This window comes from Pseudochaenichthys georgianus, chromosome 15 (genome assembly GCF_902827115.2).
Source record: "Pseudochaenichthys georgianus chromosome 15, fPseGeo1.2, whole genome shotgun sequence".
In the NCBI taxonomy this organism is placed as follows: Eukaryota; Metazoa; Chordata; class Actinopteri; order Perciformes; family Channichthyidae; genus Pseudochaenichthys; species Pseudochaenichthys georgianus.
In genome coordinates, this window is record NC_047517.1 from 27348494 (window position 1) to 27371541 (window position 23048).

Sequence of the window (23048 nt, forward strand, 5' to 3'; positions counted from 1 at the left end):
CTGAGCAAGGCACCGTTCCCCACACTGTTCCCCGGGCGCCGTTCGAAATGGCAGCACACTGCTCCTAACACTAGGATGGGTCAAATGCAGAGAAACAATTTCCCCACGAGGGATTAATAAAAGTCCATCTTATTTTGGCTCTGCTGCTTCACTCTCTCAGCTCACGCCTTGCTTTTGCAATGTGTGTCTCTGAAGCGTCGCTCTGTTCTTTAATTCATGAACTGGCTGTTTTATACGAAAGAGAATTGTATTTGTGTTTAAAAAAAATATAAGAAAAGCAATTCATGAATAAAAAAGCATTATTGTTGCAATAAGCAAGATTTATTTGATGCAAGTTCTGTATGTCTATATTCTTCGTCACATATCTGCAATGTTAATGACACACCCGGGACAATTACTCTGTCACATAAAAGATGAATAATCTGTGAGTCGGAAAGGTCTGGAGAGGAGGGCAACATCAGATGTTACAAAGTGTATCTCAGCACTTTACTCCTTCCTGATCCTGGAAGAAAACGTTTGTACAGTATGCACAGGTTAATATGAGAAACACAATTTGAAAGGTATTGTGTTATTAGTTAGGGAAGTTATTGTCTTAATACGGATTATTTCATGGTTTGTTTTTATTTGTTACTGACCTTTTTAAGCTAATTTAGAGATGGGTTTCAAAAGGCAAACTTGCAATACTAAAAATAAGTGTACGAAAATGTTCATAATATGGTTAGCACTGAGCAAACATATTTATAACGTTATGTGCTGCCATCATTGTGAAGGTCTTCCTTGTATGAGATTCTTTTGTGGAAGATTTCTTTTCATGAATGTTTCTGTCCTGCCATCTTTTCCATGTCATGTTAGAAAACAAGTTGAAGTGCTTTTTAGAGATGAGGACCTTTTCTAAGAATCCCTTTAGTGAATTCACTTGGATCGTTTTTCAACCTCTTAGAGACGCATTAGTGTGAGTAAGCCTCCCCAGGGATCCACTGCCACTACAGGATGCACCTCTCTCTCTAGCTCCAGGTTTTTACCCCGTCCCTTGGGAGGGAAAACAGTGCAGGCAAAGGCAGCAGAGCTTAAAGCTTATTAAGAAGCAGACTGGATTTGGGTCCAAAGGGAGAAAACTGGGATAAAATGAGATATAGAGATGATTAGTAATCAGGGACCATGATAGATGTTAATCAAAGGGTCATATTCAAATCCAGACTCTCGCTAATTAATGTACAAGTGTGTTACTCTGGAGACTAAAAGGGTGGGTTTAATGGAGAAGTGTTTTATTCCAAATGAAAGTGAAAAGGTCTGAATCAATGAATGGTTTACATTAGACTGTCTGATGAGGAGAGAGGGAAGTGAGAGATTAGGGTTCAGGTTACACAGAGTGAAGAGCAACTTTTTCTCATGAAACTACTTCAGCTCTGTTGCATGATGAGGACACAAAATGTAACAACAATGAAGTTGTATGTCTAAGCAATATCGCTTCACCCTTGCCAAATTTGCAGAACTGGATAACTCTGACATACCCTCTCATTTTCACCGTTGGATTGTTTTTGTGAAAAGTGAAAGGTGGTGTCTGGATGTTTGGTTTTCTGTGGTTCATGGTCTTCTTTCTCCTTCCTCCAGGGCACTCCGGCAAGTTTTGTCCGCTACAGAGTGGACCTGGACATGTCACCGTACAGCGGGAGCATCTTTGATGTGGAAGAGGAAACTGGAAGAATCATCACTAAGGTCAACCTCAATGAGGAGCCCAGTGTCACCTTTAAGGTCAGTGGCAGTAATGATGGTGTGAATAGTGATGATTAACTCCAAGATATTACTATTATACTGTTAATTAGTCACGACACCTAGTCCACTGTTTGTCATTAATGGTTATACTGTCAGGTTCGGCAGTAATTTATCTTCTTTTATTAATTCATTCAACTTTTCTCAAGGATTCCTTGAATGATGTATGTCATTATGTTCAATGATGTTGAGAGAACAATTAAAACATCATGATGGTGGCTCTGACTTGTATAATGTATTATTTGATCAAAAAATATCTTTAAGATATCATTCCACTGTATGTCAGGAATACAATAATCAGTGTTCTTTTAAACAGCATAGACCCTGGCTGCTTCTCATATTCAGCTCTCTGCCTTGCATGTTGTACTATCTTTATATATACAGTCTATGGGTTTTACTGGGCTATAAGCTGCAGTGACAACTAGCTGTTTTTTTATTATAAAACAACAGTTTTAGGGTATAAATTACTGTCCCAGTGATATTGCCTTTCTTGTGTAACCAGTAATATTGAGTTTTCCTATCGATCGATCAAAGTCCCTCCACATGTTTTTTTGCTGATTCAAGAAGAAAGGAACATGTCTAGTTGGGAGCAGGTTACATGGGGATATACGGTCCAAATGTGCCGCTTACCTTCCCATGTTGTCTTGTTACCTTTCTTGTTTTATTTCTTAGTTTCTTTACAAATGTGTCAGTGTTTATCGTCCTCCTGCCTATCTCCCCTTCCTGCCGACCCTCTCCCCCCTGCCTCCCCCGAGGCTCAAGTCTCCACAGTCTATGAATGCAGATCAATACATTCATACTTGCTCTCTGGGAGCTTTGCAGGCTGCTTCAGATCCTATTTTACCAGTCTTTCTTTATTAGGATGCAGAACATGTCTATGAAAAATGCCTGGCAACCTCAGAAAGGGAATTACTTGTGTAGTGAGAAGTAGTGTGGTGGAAAATAATAATAATGTTTTGCTTGCATTTGCTTATGTCTGCTCTCCTGCCCTCTGCAGTTGTTTGTGATAGCCTTTGATGATGGAGAGCCGGTGAAGACTAACAGCACCATGGTGGAGATCACTGTTCTTCAGCCTTCCCTCATCCCGATCTTCACCCAGGAAGAGTACAGGTACGTCTGCTGGACAAACTGTTGATGCAGCTGCCTCTGCCTGAACATTCACACATCAAAGAGCAGCTTAGGCTGAAGCGCCAGACAGGGAGGGACAGTGATAAAGGCTGGAGGGAGTAGACTAAGTATCTCAAAAACACCTTCTCACACATTTACATCTGTGGTCACATCTTCCATTCAGCTTCAGAAATTCATAAATATTTCATCTCTAGGTAAATCATATTCTCCCTTGAACTGCGGGGAATGGCTGTGAAGTCACTATTCTTCATACATTTATCATTTTCATTAGCGCTTCGGGTTAGACGCTGCAGATCATCACCGCTGTAAACCGCATTTGTTTCTCTCTGAGGGTTGAGCCGAGCTTCCCTCAGAGTTTATTAAGAGTCACTTTTGACAAGATGAAGTGTTTAGACTGTTAAACTGGCTGAGAGAGATGCAGTATGAGGGAACATAATCTAAAGTGCTCTTACATGACTTACTGCTACACATGCGATACGGGGCCAGGGCTTTGTTTGTACTGTGACTCAGGAGGCGTCCAAGAAGTTGTCTCTAATTAAAAACAAACTTATTATTATTATTATTAACATTCCAGCTGTAGCTCCTCCTCATGATATGATGAAATAATGAAAAAGCTTGTGAGTACTAGCATTAACAGTTGCTGTCCATTTGGCTCTTCTGCACTTTGAGGAGATTCTAGACTGACCCTGAAGCTTTTTATGGCTTGATAGCAAAGTTGTATGACACAATGCAGTCTCCGGGAGTTAGAGAAATGCTTGTTTTAAGTGGATTGATTTACTAACTGATTTACTTAAGAGTTGGCAGACTTTCTCCTTTAACATAATTTGATATGCCTTAATGCATAACACAGGAATGTAAATCCCGCCCTAACTTTAACCCTGTGCATCTCACTTGCTTTTGACAATGAGTGCCCGCTTGACTGTGCATATGTGTTGGTACTTGTGTATTTCTTAAACAGATGAGTTTGGGTGCACTGCATACATCTTTTGTAATCCAGCACTTTGTGTGTGCGCTCACGTTCTCCCGTTGCTCAGCTTTATTCCGTGATTGATACACAGGCGCAGCAGCATAGCCCTTTGAAAGGCCATTGATTACACTTTGAATGAGTGCTGTGTCTGACACACACACAGAAGGTCAGGACCATAGGTACCAACCTCTGTAGGCGTCATATTGAGAGTGCTAACCATACACAGTGGCAGGCCTGCTGTAAATTATGAGCTGTGAAAGCATTAGCCAGGTGCTCGAGCCTCTCCTGCTGGACGAGGCTCTCTCCAACGGAGAGCGTCCAATCTGCTCTCCATTCCTCGCCTCTCTATCTCTCCCTATCGTCTTCTCCCTGAGGATCCTCCTGAACACAAATCACTCTCTAAACGTCCACAGAAGATCTCATCTGTCTCTGTAAAGGCAGTTAGTTATGGCAGCAATCAGGTGAGCTATGTCTTCAGCTTCAGAGCCCACAATTAAAACAACTCTGCAGGGCTTTGCCTGACTTAATGATTTCTACTCCTGCTTTATAGAGGGGCCCTTCCATCTGTCAGAGGGAGATGAGCGGCTCCTAGTCATTGTTGGCTAAAGTAAATGGTTCATACCCTAGATGCTACTGTAGCAGTAGTTGCCCATGGCTTTTTAAAGGTTTGAGCAAAACACCTTATGCTGTTTCTTTCTAAAGACACATTTGTTTGTTCAGAACCTGCAATTTGTTTTAAACCTGCATCAGGATAAATAGTTGTTAGCAAATAGTTGCTTGTATTGCTGAGCCTACAGAGAATCGCCAACCTACTCTGCAGCTTTACACGCATTAGGCTTTTTAGTTTAGGACCAAAAATAAGAGTGAATATTGAACTTGTATCTGTCGATTTGACAGTAGCTAGCCCACTGGAATGGCAGTGGTGCTCTGTGTCTCCTGGATCTGTGATATAACAGCTTGTTAAGCCAGCAGTATGCACGGCTCCATGCAGGGGTTACTTTGAGATTATTTTATAAGAATAATAATATTCTCGCTCAAATAAAATGTTCTCCTACAATTTATAGTGAAAAGAAACTTGGATTTAAATATTTCTTGCATTTGTTTTTGCTTGGATCTAGACCCAAGACTATGACTGTGACTTAAAAGTGTGTTTTTAAGTTATACATCTTTTTTACTTTTTACCTTCAGTTCTATTGCAATCCAGAAGCATTTCCTGCCCAAACTTCAGCTTCCAAAATACACCTTACTAAAGGTATTTTCTGGTAACTGTCAGGGCTTTGATAGTGTCATCTTGATCAATTCATCTATACTGCAAGTGTGTGTTTTAATGGTTGTCAAAGCTTTTTTCTTTTACCCTGTTACTTTTATATTTCTCTCAAACGTAGTAGATAGTCACCCACAGTCTATCAAGGCAGACATTAGGAGTGGATCTACCGGTTAATTGTTTTACAGCAGGATTGTCGTCATGTGAGAATGAAGTGATGATGATTGCAATGACTGTAATTCCAACTACTAACCATAACATCCCTTGTGCAGTTTAAACTAATTTTGTAATCATTAAAATGCTTTTTTTATTTCAAATAGAATAGTGAATGAAGTATGGCTCATGTGCTTGAACAAAGATATTACATTGTAGATGTGTTGGTGGGGGAGAGACCTTTTGAGAGCCCTATCATTAAACCACTGTGAATGCTCATTTACATTGAACTCACGGACTCAATCCTTTGGGGAAGTCTTTAGCACTGGGCACTTGGGAAGGGAATGAATATGTATTTCCACTGTGTGTGTGGCTAGAGACAAGGAGGGGTAAGCTGCTATCTGACATGGTCCCACTCTGAATTCGCCTCCTGTACTGAGGCTACTTCTCTGGCCCAAGTGTTCCAAACCTGTGGTCTGAGCAATTGTCCGTGCTGCTTATCTCCCCCGCAGCACTTCCCCTTCTAAATCTACTCTAAATCACATGAGACTTTTGCCTCACTGCTCCTGAGTATGTCATTTTGCTCTCCTTCTCCTTCAGCCCCCCCCCATCCAAAAGCCCCAACATCCCCTGTGTTTTTTCCCTCGGCTTATATCTCTCTCTCTGTCAGTTTTCACTTTGTCTTCCCTTTGCTTCTCTCCTCACTGCAGCTTTCTGTGTGCTTTATTCTGTGTGCCTGTAGATGTGTGCATCTCTCTATAAATCCCTGACTACATTATAAGTTGAGTGTTGGGTGTTATTAAGTGGTAATTTGTTACATATTACTCATTAACCTCTTTGGCCTATACAGTTATTTGTGTTGAGTCTAATTGTCATTTAAACACATGCCACTAGAAGTATATCACTATATATACATATGTTTGGTACATCTGTGCTTTTCAATAGCATGATTAAGTATAGTTGATTAAAGAGGAAGTTGTTTGTATGTTACCGCTATATCATTTTTCAAAAGTTGGTATTCAAAGTGATGAGGATATCATTTGGGAATTAAATGTCAAGCCATTATTTAGTTCACTGTAATCGCAGACAGCAGATGTTGTGCCATACCTGTCACATTAATATGCAGTCTGGCAACCTTGAATGAAAAGAGCACCAAGTTATACTGTTACTGTAGCATAGTCGACGGTGTCAACAACATTGAGTATTATTACAATAAACAAACAGCTTGTCACTACTTATACTTGCCACCGCACTAATGACACAATTAGTGACAGTACGCTGAAATCACTGTGAAGGCATTTTGTTTGCTCCGCCACGCAAACATCGACATGCACATTTAAAAAAACTAATAATAATCTTAAAGGTGCCATTTATATAGATAGAGAAATAATTTGTCTCAGCCTTGAGCTGTAGCTTTCCAATTTCTCCTTTACACATTCTTACTCTGGCCATGAATGTGCATGTCTGTGGTAATAGCTCAAAGTGTGGGGTTTTATATGTCTCTTTCCTGCAGTTTCTTGATGTTTACAGTCCATGGAGACTGCCTGTGTACATTTTCTGTGGATGCCTGACCACAGTGTAACCATTGATTTAATGTTCTCAGCAGTTGCACTCGCAAATGGCTCCACAGTACCTGAAGTAGACGTAACTTGTAGCTTGAAAGACAAGCCAAAATTGACTCCACGACCATTAGCCACTCATCGAAAAAGCAATAAATGACAGAAAAAACATGTCTGCTCATTTTATAGGAATTATATTGAAGACATGAACTCTACTGTGTGCCCTCCATCTGTTCTTCAAGACATCTACAGAGAAATAGCATTTATTATTTATAGAGAAAACAAATCCATCTATACCTCATTTCCAATTCAGACAAGGCTGTAATTCTTGAGTAATTAAGATGATGTGCTTTCATAGCATACAGCTCTTTTCTTGGCAGCTTTCCTTCAACTGTTGTCTTGCCAGAGATGTACACAAGGGATAGAGGTGCTCACAGCCTACTCATCCGTGCTCATTGCAAGGCATTTAAAGGGTTAGCTGTAAACCCTATAGTGTGCTTTCCCACACGCTGTCGTCATGCCTCACTGAAAACATACATTACAAAAAACAACTTCAGTCCTCTCTATTTCTTTCTGTTTATCCATCCATCTCTCATGTTATCCCCCCTCCTCGGAATCACAGCTAGAAGGTGTGGAGCACTTTCACTCTTCTGAAGGGCATGATTGATTTTCAGCCGCAGGTTTGAATCTGTTGACTTGAGTCTTGAACCTCTAAGCACCAGGAGTGCACTGACCTTTCACTTGTCTCCACTAAGCAGGCAGGCATCACTTGGCTGTCTTACAGGCGCCAAGTCACATTCATTGCACAAATCCCACATATCAGCCAAAGGTCGGTGCTGAATGCCAGGGAAGAAAAGCAGTATGACCTATTATTAATTAAAGGCTAACTTTCCTAAAAATCACCAGTAACTATAAACAGTAGATTTAGATGCAGACAAATATGTCAGGTGATTTGGTGATTGTCAGCCAACACCATGACCGTGAGTTGGAGCCTTGGACATTTTCATCAAAAATGGTGTGATGAGTGAGCAACATTTTGTCTCAAGATCAATAGAAATTCAACAAAGGGAAATATTGACCTGTCCAGGAAGACACTGAACACTAAAAGGGGAGACAAAGGAACATACTAAAGTTGGGTTAAACAATAAAATGAACTGTTAATGCTGTCAACCAAAATAAATCCAAGTTCTAGTGCACACCAGGAGACTCAGAAAGACGCTATTTTACACATACACATTATTCTATTTAATAATGAACTTTGTGTTAAGCATGCTGTTTCATCATATTCACTTTGTGGTTGATTGCCATCAGGTGAGTCTTTAAATCATCAGGTGCTGGGGAGAATCCAATTATTTAAAGACACCGGATAGCAATCAAGCACAAAGTGAACCAGACCAAGCGGCTTGCTGAAAGAGTTCTTCTAATGACTTGAGCCCCTTTGTACTTGTAAATTACTGCTATGAAGAACATCCCTAATGACCAAGTAAAGGTACAATGAAAGCATAACTCAACTTCTGCACCCAATGCCACATTCATGTCATATCAGGGTCATCATAATTACGGGTTTCACCATTTTAAATAGCATTCACATGCATGTCTTTAATCCTCACAAGACTTCTCTGTAATCATTCAACCACCTCAGTGACTGATCTTTCACAAGTTATTCAAATGGAGATCTGTTCAATCTCTGTCTTCCCTCCAATACTATGAGAACATGGCATAAGAAAGATGTGAGGCCCTTATTGGAAACCTTTTCAAAGGTTTCCAGTAATTTGTGGTATCCAGCCCAGCACACAATTTCTGCTACTGATATTTCCTGCAGTATTCACCTTGTTAGAGAGGCAGAAATGTCTTTCTGTGGGTCAGGTGTTGTGTGATGGAACAGATCATTTGTGCAGGAACGGCAATTTAACAGTAAAGCATGCAGGATGGCATCAGTACCTACATGGCTCCGTGTGATATCACATTGCAAGCCTCAATAGCTGGGCCAGTTTGGACACACTCATCCACCAGCATCCAAACATTTTGCTGGCCAGGTCTCCTCTTGTCTGCTAAATGACCCAGTGGACATTATGTGAAGGGATGTCCTGTGGGCAGACATGGCTACGCTGGCACAGAGTGCTACCACTGTCTGGCTGCACAGCAAATGTTGCTTCTCCAGCTTTGCTAATGTCTTCCATCTTGCCCTCCAGAAGATATTTTTGATTAAAGTGTCTGTCTTTATTGTGGAGCTTAGAAAAATGGCTCACTGTGAATACAAAGGAAATGCTGGGTCTGGTGTGGCAAGATAAGTGATCAGAGGAATAGCCCAGGAGGAACATTGTCATACAAGGAGGCGTACACATTATTTTCTTTTTTTATAGAACACTACTATTAAGTACTTAATGCATTACTTAATGTCCAATGTTTTGGAATTCGAATATGTGTGTAAGCACCAGAATACTTTTAGCAAAATCCTCTTAGCAAGTGTGAGTCAGCAGCCTTAAAAACATTATTTGCTAATATCTGCTAGTATTGAGTTTGGTTTATAACTGAAAAAGCAAATGCTGGAGGAGGTGATGAATTTTTCATTTGTACATAATTTAAGGAATTTGGGGAAGCCTTGATTGGTAGGGATAAAACCTGCAATAATAGTTTTGAATTGAAGTAGCGATAGTGTTGTGTTTGAAAGCTGCAGGGCTTTCGTATTTAGCATAAGCTGTGCAATGCTGGGAAGCTAGAAGGGCACATTTACGCTTAATGCATAACAGAAATTCCATATTTCTAAAAGCATTTAATGCAAGTTGCGTTGAAAAATCCCCCATGGTTCTTTACAGCTGGGCCATAGCCTTTTCTCTGAGCCTCAACAATAATGAAATGTATACTGTATACCTATCCAAGCATCTTACAAAACATCATGTGGACTACTGAGACCCCATTTACACGCAAACGCGAATGCATACGAAACGCAAACGAACCAAATACGATATCAAAAAAGACGTTGTAGTAGGCGTGTGGCACAGTGGGTAGAGCGTTGGTGTTCGGATCAAGGTTCAAACCCCACTGCAGTCAGCATGTCGTTGTGTCCCTGGGCAAGACACTTCACCCCAAATTGCTCCCGTGGGGATTGCCCACAGTATTGAGTAAGTCGCTTTGGATAAAAGCGTCTAACAAGTAACATGTAATGTAATGTAGTACATATGCCGGGCCTGTAAGTGGCGCTGTACTTCCGCACGAGACCGCTCGAAAGCGCTGGAGACGCTGTAGTACATATATCCACCTTGGGACCCGTTATCGTTTGCGGGGTCCGTTTCCGCGTTTCCGTTACGGCCTTGTGTGAACAAACGGGCTATACGAAAGAGAAAAGTAGCGGATACAACCGTTTGCGTTGTCGTGTAAACAGCACATGACACCGTAGTATGTAGTTACCAATGCAGAAATATAAATACAATTATTTATTTCTTATCTTGATTGTATTGAAATAACCGCTATAGATGACAATTTGATGGTTTACACTGACTTTGGGAGTGTTAAAAAAAAGAAAGTTAGTATATGGAGCCTTGCATGAGGGGCCCATTTAAAAAATGTTTGTCCCTGTGTCCATCATTCTGAACAACTGGCCTTCACCACAATAAAACTGAAAAACAGTGGTAATAATGTTTTTTTTGTACAATCTACAGACTTCCTTGTGGACAGGTTTAATCAAACCTTATTTTTGTTAAAATCGATTCACACATACAACACTTGCTCTGCATTCTGATAAAGTAGCTTACGTGCTCAAAACAACTACACAAGCGCCACATAAATAGCTTTCCATAGATTAAGCTAGAATGAAGGAAAACCTTTTCCAACAGAGATATTTTATTTTTACCTACAACACTTTACAAATGAAATAGCTTTGTTTACCCTAGCTTTTACACCCTACTCAAGTTTCCGAAACCTTTTAAATATAATGAGTGGTTTCAGATCTGGTTAGCTCTTTTTTATCCTTGTTTGTCCTCATTTTGCTTTGGTCTTTTCAAACACAACCTATAATCTTTAAAGTTCAGTAAATAACACACTGCAGCTCAAACTATAAAATGATATATTGCATTAATTGAGAGGTGCTGCACTCTATCTCAGTAGGGCTGTAGATTTCAGTAAACTAAGAAGGAAAATACATTGAGCTTCGAATGACATTTAGCAGATAAGTACAGGACTTATACGTACGGTATAAAAGCATTATTTGTAGTTTTCTCAAAGAGCAGATTTCAGTTTTTCAAGATCTGGATCTGTGATGCTGGGAATAAATGCAATATCAGCCAGTCATTTTGAATCCAGTTTAATCAATTTTGAAAAGCCATAATAACATTCACGTTAAAAAGCTATTTCCTGTGAAAATCATGCTGTGTGACTGAGCTGACCTTGCCTTGGTTGTCAAAATCACTTAGAACTGTGGATGTAATGGATAACATCAGCTCCGGATTCACAGCAATGGTTTTCCTTGTTTCTCTGCTTATGTACCAGGTGAAGCTGAAATGTAATTTATTTCAAGTCTGTTTGTCACTTTCACAATTTGCTTCAAGGCAGGAACAAACAAGCTAACACCAAGATGGCATAAAAGCTTACTAATAAACTTACAAGCACGTATCTAGCTCAACGGTCATCGAATTATGCTGATTCATAACTGCTGAACACGTCAACTGCTGCGTAATACTGCCATCAGTCAGAATTGTCCTGCCACAAATTTGCAATGCATATTCACTGGCATCCGCACACTGATATGATGTTTGCTAGTGACTACAGTAGACTCATGTTTTCCTTGTTGTTATTCAAGACCTTTTTTTCTGAACGGCAACTACAGATCCACTAGAATCGCATTAACTTTAGCAGAAACTTGCACACAGCGAGGTCACTGCTTGTATCTCCCGGCGTGTTGATTGCCGCTTGTTCATTCTGGTGATGCAATGCATGAAATAAGAGGGAAGGCGAGGTGTAAAGAGAGAAGACATGGTAACAGAGGCCCCTGTAGCGCGCGACAAGGTTTATACGCCTCTGCCTTGTCTCGTAAGCATCACTCTGCCATTGGCCCTGGGGCAGAGTGCTCGCTGACACCTGTGTGCCGCCCGCGCTTCTCAGTGGCGTGTCATTCACCCTCTCTCATGTTGACACCAGGACTCTCTGCTGCTGCCTGTAGACACGTCGGCATCTACCCCTTCTTGTTAATTCTCTCTCTCTATCTCTCTCTCTCTGGATGGGATATTTCCTCATCTCAATATGAAAGGAATGAAAAGTGGCTTTGGCCTAGCTCAGTAGTATGGCATTGCATTATGCATAATTGACTCTTTTAATTTGCCTACTGCTTCGACGCTAGAATACGTATTTACCTTCTCCTTTATCTTCAGGTCACACTATATTAGCAACCCCCTCCCCATTTTAATGATTGGGTAATGTTATAGTGTTTTTGCGCAAGACTCTGTTAAGATTGTGTCGATTTTAAATGTGCTCACAGTACACATTTCTATCAAATTCCCTTCAGTCTGCCATTGTATCTCTCTATCTATCTATGAGCATCTACTGTATGTAACCTTTGTTTCATCTTTTCTGAGTACATGTGATAGTACACCTTAATACTAATCTTCACACCCCCATGGCATTTCTCAGCAGCTTACAACCCTCGGGCAGAGACACTTTGTAGGGAAGTGATAACATGTCAGCTCTGCCACTTCCTGGCAATCACCCCATGCAACCTGCTGCTATTTCACACAGCCTTTCAAACCCCACTCACACTCAAAGAACAATACGACTGGCCAATCTATGAATAGATTAGCACAGCACTGCTCCAGACCAGAGATTTACAAAAATTCCAACCACTTAAGCTGAACAATTCAAGAAAGGGATTTGAAATAAGAGTGAAAAATACCCAGAATGTCTGCATAAGGTCATTGGGTCCCATTCAAGAACTTGTAGTTAAAACAGATTTCTTTGTAAAGGGCACTTCCAGAAATGTAGTCTAATTTTCTGTTAGAAAAATATCACTCGTCACCGGCTTGAGCTTCAATATCAGGATACATGTATTTATTATCCTTGCAAGAATGGAAGTAGTCATCACATACAGAGCATATGGGACAGCTAGTACCCAGAACAGTGTCCTTCAGATGCTTTATAAGAGAGGGTGTTATTCAGTCACAAGATACATGTATACCGGTTCAAAGCAGTATTCTATGCTTAGTTCAGATTAGCTAAGGCCCGCGTAAGCAATAAACATGACAGTTATATGCCTATCTCCCTAGAGGCTGAATCATCATGTTTATCGTTGTCACATAGCCATCATATGCCTAAAACAGTGTGTCCTGACGCTCTTGTAATCATAAATCCTGTTACGTACACAGCTACGTAGGGCCTTTGTTATCATGTGCTACTCTGATATTGTAAGAGTACATTCAGTATTTTCCCAACATTTTCAAATTCTAACTATTTTGTTGACTTGACATTTTCTTTTGGGTAAAAACTAAATTGACGAGTGGTCCAATTGTTTCATGGATAGACAGTCTATCCACAAGGAGGACAATACATTGATAACACTTTAATGTTAGGGATTCATAGGTAAAATTGTTATTTCAATCAATCTTAATAAATGTATAACAAAATAATAATCGTTTTTTTTAATATCGTATTAAACTTAATCTCAATCTATTCACTACAAGTGCTATGTTTCAACTGCTAAAGGTCAGATGTTTTTCTTTTTACTCTTGGGAAACTTTTTTTGCGAAGAGGTGACTTGTTCCTCTCCATTCACCCTTTATGGCATTTTGGAGGCGTTGAGTATGCTAATGTTCAAATCTCATGAATACAAACATCCTCATAAACAGGTGGTGTTAATCAGATTGAAGAGAGCAATTCAAGTGTGTGCAGTTAAGAGAGTTTGGTGAATTGAGCTGGGAATACGGGTGTGACAAAATCTAACAGAAATAAATAAAAAGAAGTGAGGATTGCAATACAAAATCTTCTTGCATAAGGCTCAATGCCTTTTCCTGCATTGATTTAAGACTGAATGGATTTTTTTTACATTTTACAAGTAGTCTGCAAGGATTTTAAAGGGGTTGTTTCATTAAAAACATGGCGATGCATAAAAAGGTAGATTTATTTCTGGGCATTTTTGCCTTGGGGTCTTTTAACCAATAAAACTGAGCTGGTGGTTGGTGCTTTGCGTCAGTGTTACTTAGACAACACATTGAGATCCAAATTATGGTTTCCTCTGCAAAAACTGCTGGAAAAGGTAAGAGCTGAGCACCCTTCTTGACCCATATGAACTGACACTACAGTCCGTTGCCTTTGCAATAAATGGTGAATATCCTGGTGAGTACCCTTCATTCGGTACAGTAGGCAATAGTAAGAAGGTTTGCAGAGATTATTTATTGCACAACAGCTTCATATGCAAAAAAAATCCTGATTAAATTATATCTCCTTGTACCCATCATCTGACTTGGTATTTGAATTGCATGTGTCAACTGTCATGGCTCTCAGCCACAACAAACGCGCGACATAAAACGAGGGCGTGAATAGAAAAAGAGAGTTTATTCCCTGTTGCTGAAGGACACAAACAGGCGAAACAAGAGGTCAGCTGGTGGTCGTGGCTGCTCTTCACGTTACGTCCTCCTGCCAGCGAGAGCGAGATCCGTCCCGGTCCTTTATCCGGCTAGCTCCAGCCGCCAGGTGTCCTCCATCCCCGTGAGCACAAACAGCGGAAGAGTCATTAAAGGGCCACACACACCACCAGAGATAGTGAGGCAGGGGTCGTCACACAACATTGCAGCAGCCAAGTAAAGTTATATGGAAAATCCAAAATCTTGTCGAGCAGTGGCATTTACAGCAAGTAATTAAATAGTCAAGCACCAGTTGAATCTGTGCTCAAAAAAACATTTCATACACTTTTATTAATGTCAACCAAGGCAAGAGCGTTGTAAGTGCGTCTCATCTGGCCAATGACAGGCCCACCTCTGGGCTGTTCATCTACAGAACACACATTAAGTGGCTGCAAAGTGTATTAAAAGTGAAGGCACATGCATTTAGTGACAGCCATTGTGTCACCCTTTGTTCCAATGGATGCCACATTTATGTGACTAATTTAGAGTCGCATATCGAGCCGTGCGGGACCTCGCTGTGCTCACATTGTTCAAGTGCTTCCCTCTGTGTTTTCGTCAGCCTGTTCCTGAGCCAAATGGGTAATCTACGTATATGAAGGTCACATTAATGAATTGGTTCCCATCGTTGTAGGGCATGGTGTGGCGTATCGCTTCTAGATACCACAGAGACAGCAATTATTCAGTGACAGGCCAACAGTACACCTAGGGGAGAAATTGACCAGAAGTCATTTAGTATTATCCAAACAACACATTATTCACAATAACAGCACTGTATTTCTTGGGGAAAGGTTTTGTGAGCACATTGAGTCTGGTTCACTGCAGCACAATATAACATCATATTATCTGAAAACACATCCGCCCAGGAGAATGGCTTGATTTTTACAGAATATCTCTCAATCCAAGACATCCTTGGGAATTGTTTGTCTTCAGTGGCATTTGTTGTTGCCCCCAGGATGACTAGAGGGATCTTTTTGTATTTGAATGTTGTATGAGAATGACTGTTTGGGCTTTTGTTTGCCTCTGAGACTTTAGTGCGATAAACACATAATCTATAGTGACTATCACAATTGCAAACTGTCTACCAGGTTACATAGAGTATTGTTTTACTCCAGTGAACAGCGAAGATATTGTCATTTATTTTGCCAACATCTGCCTTTCTCTTTTTCTGTGTGAATGAAGTTCTTCCGCTGTTCATCTCTACCTGAAAAATCGGTTCAATCTTCTTTTTGAAACCTTCGAAAACTGCAAACATATACGTGGGAGTTGCTCTGAGTCTATAAAATAACAATCCACCCTGAAAGAAACATTGGCTGACCGTATTTTCTGACAATTATATTATTCATGCGGTAAAATGTGTTGAAACTCTGGGGTCAACAAAGACTATAGAGAAGAGAATGCATTAAATTAAGTGTTACAGTATAAACATGGACTGAAGGCTTTTAATCGCCTCCAGTCCATGTATATAACTCAATCTGCCAAGATAGCGTTTTTTTCCCAAAAATATCTTGTAACACTGACATTCACTGTATAACACAATCTGACTGCCACAGATTATAGTGTAAGTATTACTCCCACAACGTTGTCACATGTTTCTCACTGCTGCTGGTAGTCAAACTTTAAATGAAAACTGCAAAAGAAGCCATGCACCAGCACATGGACACACACACCTAATATGCAAAGATGAGAGAATAATGCGGCTTTCACACCAGCGCTTTTCAGTTTCTAGCTCCGAGCGGGAGCTTTTCTGGTTCAGCTCCGGTTTCCCTTTTCAGCTCCCGCTCTGTGCACACCGCCCACTGGCGCCCCAGAGCTGCCCCTGCTGCGTCATGACGTCACCGTTTACATCGCTGATCGCTCACCGCTCACAACAACAACAAACTGCGTCGGGTCGATGATCGTGTTGCTTTTAATCACACGAAGCCAGAATAAATTGAATAACGACTTCTCCAACCTTATACTTTGCTCCAGAGTGCCGTGGTTCATTGTTTATTAATGTGTTTCTGCAGCATTTACCGACCGCTGCCGTGCTGCTCTTCCACAGGAGTTTATTCTCCCGTTAGCTCCCTGTTAGCTCACACTGCAGCGGCCGCTCTAAAGTATTCACTGTCCGACTCACACAAGCAGCTGATGCATATCCCCAGTTCCCCTTAGCCTAAGTGAATGTGTGTCAGTCTGAATTGACACTGTTTGGTATCACAACGCTGTTATGAAAGTTTCTCTGGTATAAAACGGGTGATGTTAGCATAGCAACCGAAGCTAAACTGACTACTTGCATCCGATAGCTGCAATAATACAAAACAACACGTCTGCCTCTCTCCACAATGATCGATAGCAGTGAACGGATGGTCAAAGTAAGGCACAAATAAACAGAATCACACGAAGCCTGGTTAGTGTTGCCTGACTTTATAAAGTGTGTTTATAGGCACTACTGCTTGTAGGCAGGCATGACAGTCGACCCATGTTCAGGGGAGGTGGGTTTAGTTTCCTGCACACCTCGACGTAAGAGAGACGTAAGCGACGTCACCTCTTAGCTCCAAAGCTCTTGCCTCTGGACCGACAATTTTTGGAGCTGGAAATGAAGAGGATTCCGGAGCTAAGAGCCGGTGCCGCTGCGGTGTGAACAGGAAAACCCGGCGCTTTTCAGGCTCTAGCTCCGAGCCGGAGCTGAAAAGGCGCTGGTGTGAAAGGGGCATAAGTGAGAAGGCAGTCACAGAATCACATGAGGTCTGTCACAGTGAGATGACATTATCAGATTAAATCAGCCCTTGCCTACACACCGACAACACAGGAATCCCTGCTATTTATGGCGGCAGTTAATCCTGCGGAGAGTGGTGACAATCATATCTGCTGGATATGATTACCCACTCGTAGTCAGGCATAGTCATTAGCTGATATAAAGTCTTACGTATCAGGACGAAATACAGTTGAATCCGTTCACAACAACAATTTGTGCTGCATTTATTATCTAACCTTTTATATGGATATGATTCTTAGCGATCTGTTAACAAAATTGAGTTAGAATTTGAGTTAAAATGGTCTTGCATTCTAAATAATTAATTAATTAATTAAAGAAAAACAGTCCCGGATTTACACATTGATCTGCATTATTATGTTTTATTCATCATTTTTTTAATTCTATCTTTAGGAACCTGTCCTGTTCAGGGTTTGAGACACAGCCCAGCCCAAACATGCCATACCACATATGTTGGGTACTAAGAAATGAAAAGAGACTGCGTTTGTTTGTTTTCCTCACCTTTGTCTTCCTTCTCGTGGACTGGTTCCCTTTGGATTAAAAGCAGATCACAGTGGCTGTCTTTGAAGGTTTTCTCACGCTGACGATTCAGCACGTTGAATCCACGGCGACCGGAGTCAGGACGGAAAAGTGCTTCGAGCTCGGAGGGTCAGGGACAACGTAAACTGGTCGGTTCCAATCAATAGAAGGATCAGCATCTTGATACAGAGGTCTCCTTGAACCTCTGATCCCCGCGCTTTATCACTTAAAATGAAACCGGCCTCCCTACAGAGAAACCTCATCTCTGCTTCTCAAGCATTCTGTGTTGCTATTATTTAATATGTAGGGAGATCTGGCATTGGTCCAAGCAGTTATTCATGAGTCGTATCTTTCCAAAACTACATTATGCTCCCCTAGAGCAAAAATGGTTTACTTATTTATTAACCCGAAAAGAACAAATAACGTGCTTTATCGTTATCTGGAGAATGGAGTGAAATAAAAGTAAAAACGGTAAAAGACTTTTGTAAGAAAGACAATAGGGATCAAACCCCACCAAGATCATTGGAAGAGGCCTGTTGTTAACACTAAAATGAAAATGTTATTATTCCTTGTTAGTATAGTTGTTTTTTAAAAGTGACTCTTCCGAACAGTGAACTATTTGGAGGAAAACAAAGTTTTGAAAGGGATTGAAATCAAGCCTGACTTGATCAGATTTGTACGTATACCGATGTACATATACGTTGGCTTCTATGAGGACCCTTGTCTTTATCCTAACTGTGTTTATACTGTACCTGTGATATTGGAATATGGAACTGAATAGATTCCTCAATTCTTTATATCTGTTGTCTTATGATTTCTGTTCTTCTTCTTTCCAGGTTCCCTTTGGTTAGTGAGCTGGCACCATTAGGCACACGGGTGGGGACTATTTTCGCTGCTGCTATCAATCAAACCATCTTCTACTCCATTGTTGCAGGAAATGAACTAGGTATGCACTCCAGATAATATTCCATACAGTCAATTAAACATTTGCATGCATTGTTTTGCATTATGATACTTTGTCTCCTACCACTTCATTTAAACACACTCACTCAAATTATGGAAATGCTTCAATTAAAAATGTATTTGGTTCCTAATTCTTTATTTGTTATTCTACATTGAGCACACATATGTTTGTGCTTACCAATCTCGATTCAGTTTCAATATATCCACTGCTAAAAAAGTACAATCATTAGAGCTAATGTAAATACATTAAATGTGAATCTGAAGCTTGAAAAGGGGACCAGACACGAAGCAGAATGTATGACGGCTGCAGATGTCGACAAACCATCACAGTAAAGGCAACTGTCAAATAATATGTGCTTTCACTCACATCAGAAGATGCAGATTTAAAATATTCCTGGCAAAGCTCCCATATTATTTTGAACATTGCAGTATGAACGTCAAAGCCACAGAAGAAGACTGCTTTTCTCACTGAGAGTCTGAACATCTTAATTACACCCTGGGAAAGAGAGAAAACACCAGACAGGTGTGAGGTTAGCTCAGGTGTTTAAGACAAAAGTAGGAGACGTAGCTGGAGAAAGCACAGGGTAGTAGCACGCTGTCAGTCAGTAACCTTTTCCCAGCATGCATCTCAAGTGCTGCTGTAGTGGTCTGTGTCATGTGGAAACACGAGTTAGTGTCATTTTTCCTAAGATGCTCCTGAAAATTCCAGGCTCAAGACTTAATAAGAGTGCTATAAATCCACATACAGGCCCCCCGCAGTAATATTCTCAGAAAAAGCAAAAGCACTTTGAAGCTTGGCCTTTTCAGATTGCCACAGAGGAGTTAGTGTCTGTCCATGCCAGTGAAACACATCTATTGTATTTATGTGATATTTCCTTTGTCAGTTCTCCATCTAAAAAGTTGTTTTAAAAGAAGAGCATGTAAGCAGCCTATATTACAATATAAAGCTTTCTTTTTTAGTATAAGTATTTAGTATTTTTATTTATTCCTTGTTTATAATGTTACAAGATGCTTTACTAATACAAACAATATGAGACAGGCTGATAGAGAAAGTAGACAATAAAATGAGTAGTAAATACAGAATGAATATTAACATAATATGAAATATTTCCAAAAGTGTTCTCAGAAAGAGAAACATTTACAGAAGAAAAATAATTACTTTATATAAGAATATAATGCAGTTTGTGTATGTCCAACAACAGTTACTGTCACATAACTGTTTTTTCTTCAGGGCTGCTGTTATTGTTAGTTTTTTTGTGTGAAGATATACAATTGTTTCAGCTTCTGGATAATTCAACTTCACATCGTTGCAGCTTTTGTTATATAATATGTACAAAAAAGGCTTTATTGAGCTGTTCACTTATGAACCAATCATCCAAGAGAAGAAGAGAGCCTGTGGAGGAGTATTAATGCATTCAGTTGTAATTCCAGCATTTACACAACATTGATTAAGTGCTGCCATCACGCTGAACAGAAAACCTTGTGCTAAAGTGTAACATTGTAATTAACCATTCTGTTTATCCATTCAGTCTTTTGTGCTCTGACTTTGTCTGTTTCTAGGTCATTTTCAGGTTAACAACAGGACAGGCGTCATCTCAACAGCTAAACCTCTGGATTATGAAAATGTGACGAGCTATGTGCTTCGGGTCCAGGCTGACTCCATGTTGGTTGTCATGTCCAACCTGCGTGTGCCTTCTAAAAGTAAGAAACAGTGTTCAATAAATGGGTGAATGTGGAGGTTGAGCTGTGCTGTAGAAATTCAGGGATGAATCTGTTCCAGGTGTTGCATTTATATTTAATCATAATAATCCCTCACTGTAACAGTACAGTTTAATGCAGTCATGGAAATGATATCCAATTTATTTTCCTCCCTCAAATGTATGTTCATGTGTAACGCAATTATATAGGTTTACTTTACATCATTAGTTTGTACATATGTAGAGATTTTTACATTCTGCCCAGTTGAATATGAACCGTACAGTATAAAAATATACCTTTTAATAAACTTTAAATGTATTTGTGCTACCTACATTGTTAGGCTGCATATTTGAAAACCAGGAAAAAATGTGTCAGTGTGTACATATATAGTTTTATACTTTATTCTAGTGTGGCCTTTCTCACTGTACTGATCCTTATGTATAATTGGTTGTTTATTTTTACACTCCGTTGAACACAGAGCAGATTTTAAATTGACTTACTTTACTTAGGTTTATTTGGTTACTTTGTTTGTTTTCATACATGCAGGCTATGATGCGAGCAGTTTTGTACATTGTGTTTATATTCATTTATGGAATTGCTCAATGCTTTTTCTTAAAATGTGGTTATATTCTTGTACCCGCTCTGTGTGCATCTGTCAGTCATGGTGATTATTATAATAACCATGAAACACGATTTGTCCGTATCTTCAAAGGAGAATATCATAAATCCTTAACAACACTGTCCAAATCTGTTGTATCGGTCTAATGATCAGAAATAGCCCATTTGTTTTCATTTAACCAGAACTGCCCCAAAACATAAATCAAAGCAAATTGTCAGTTAATGCAGCTGTTGCTTGTCTTTGTAGTATAGGCTAATGAAACGGGGATACTTGCCCATCATCTCTCCCCTCAAAGGCATTCGGGATGTTGAACTCTTCTGTACAAACACAAAGTAATGGGACATCTTCAAACATACTTTTCCTCATACCTGGCCGATTGCTTCTTCAAGTGGGCATGATTGTTTGAACATTTCAGAAAGTTATTTCAGACAAACAGGAATATAGACGTAGCACGGTCAGAAAGGAGGTCTGAGATGCTTTCTGATCGTCCACGAAGCACTTGTCTGAATCGAAACAAATGTTTTTATGTTGACTTCTTTAAGCCCATTTTGAACCTTTTTATGCATATACTTTATGAACTGACTTTCATATGTAGTAATCCTGAGTGAGACTGTTAACATGATGTTGATGAGAATGAACTATTGAGCAACCTCAATATTAGTCTGCCTTAGCAGCAATCCCTCCTCCTAATGGACCGGTTTCTTTCATGCATCGTTATGTGTTAGTGAGTGTGAGACAGGAGCGGTGTGCTGCATTTATGTTTTTATATCCTGATTCTCTGAGGATGGAATATAGCCGCTTTTTACAAAGATTTCCATCCCCTGGAGTCCTTTCTGTGTGCCAAGCACTCCAGCTTTTGTGCCAGTAATTTGATGTGCTGTGTTTTTGTTTGTCCAATTCCCCTGGTACATCCTTAGCTCCAATGCGACATGGCTTTACATTTTTGTATGTCACCAGACGAAAAATGGTCCTGGACCTTGACACTGCATATTTTTTACCTAAACTGCAGTGTTGAAAGGTTTTTCTGCCGTACATATTTATGCTGCTCTGATTGCCTAGATGTAACTGTGACAAATTAGGTGGCACAGCATATGTGTGGTTTTCTTTTAAAGTCTCACAAAAAGGCCAGTTAACCAGCAAATGTATTGTTACAATACCAAATTGATTGACTCTTTCCACATTGTTTTCTCACAAGGTCTCTGTTTCTCCACTGCACCTGTGCAAATTGCTTGCCTGTTAAACTTTCAGAGCATTTTAGCAGGATTGATGGAATCCTCATGTACCAAGTAATGGGGGAAATAATGTCCTCAAATTCTCCAATAAAAGTTGCTATGTATACCTCACTTAAAAATAATGGATTGGATGGCAAAATGTCATCATCTTTTATTATTTTACTGAGCCATATTTGACTTGGAGTGTGAGGGTTCTCAATAATTGTTTGGTAAACAGAAGACAAAATGGCTCAGTTGTTTGTTTCTTATCAAGGTCAGGGAGGGAGAAGTTAACACACTTTAGACTTATTTTCTCGATTCAAAAGTTGTCCTTAAATCTATCGAAATAAACCTCATCATTGTTGACTCCCAAGTTTTCATCTTCTCCAAAATAGTTTTTGCATGTTTCATTTTAATTGGTTGAGTAAGGAGTAAGGAAAGATGTTTCTCTCTTCAACTGATCAATTGTAAACAGTCCTTGCAACAGATTTGCAGGTTAAAATTGCTGCTAAATAAAGACATATTTTCCTAAATGTACTTAATTTAGTCAAATTAAAACCAAGTGTTCTATTTGCAGTGAATCTTCCCACACAAACTATTTTCAGTCAGATTTCAAAAGCTGGGTGAATCTGATTCCTTCAAGTAAAAATGTATTAACTAAATGTCAGAAATATTCAAACCGGGTCTCGTCAGATATTAAATGTATTATTGTTAAATTGGTGACGGCTAGCCAATGACATCTTTGTTGAAAAATACATTACGTTTTTTCCAGTGATGAGACATTCTAAATATCTCTGCATTTTTTAAAGCTGTCCTTTGAAGTTGTGGACCAGCTGATGAC

At 39.9% G+C, this 23048-nt stretch overlaps 1 protein-coding gene across 1 annotated transcript in view; it reads left to right on the forward strand.

Annotated features, from left to right (window-relative positions):
- Nucleotides 1-23048, forward strand: part of LOC117459991 (protocadherin-15-like) — a 286712-nt gene that overhangs the window by 234044 nt on the left and 29620 nt on the right. The window contains exons 24-27 of the mRNA XM_034101188.1: nucleotides 1612-1752; nucleotides 2768-2880; nucleotides 18553-18662; nucleotides 20240-20380. Of these exons, the coding sequence (XP_033957079.1) occupies nucleotides 1612-1752; nucleotides 2768-2880; nucleotides 18553-18662; nucleotides 20240-20380 (505 nt within the window). The remainder of the gene's footprint in view (nucleotides 1-1611; nucleotides 1753-2767; nucleotides 2881-18552; nucleotides 18663-20239; nucleotides 20381-23048) is intronic.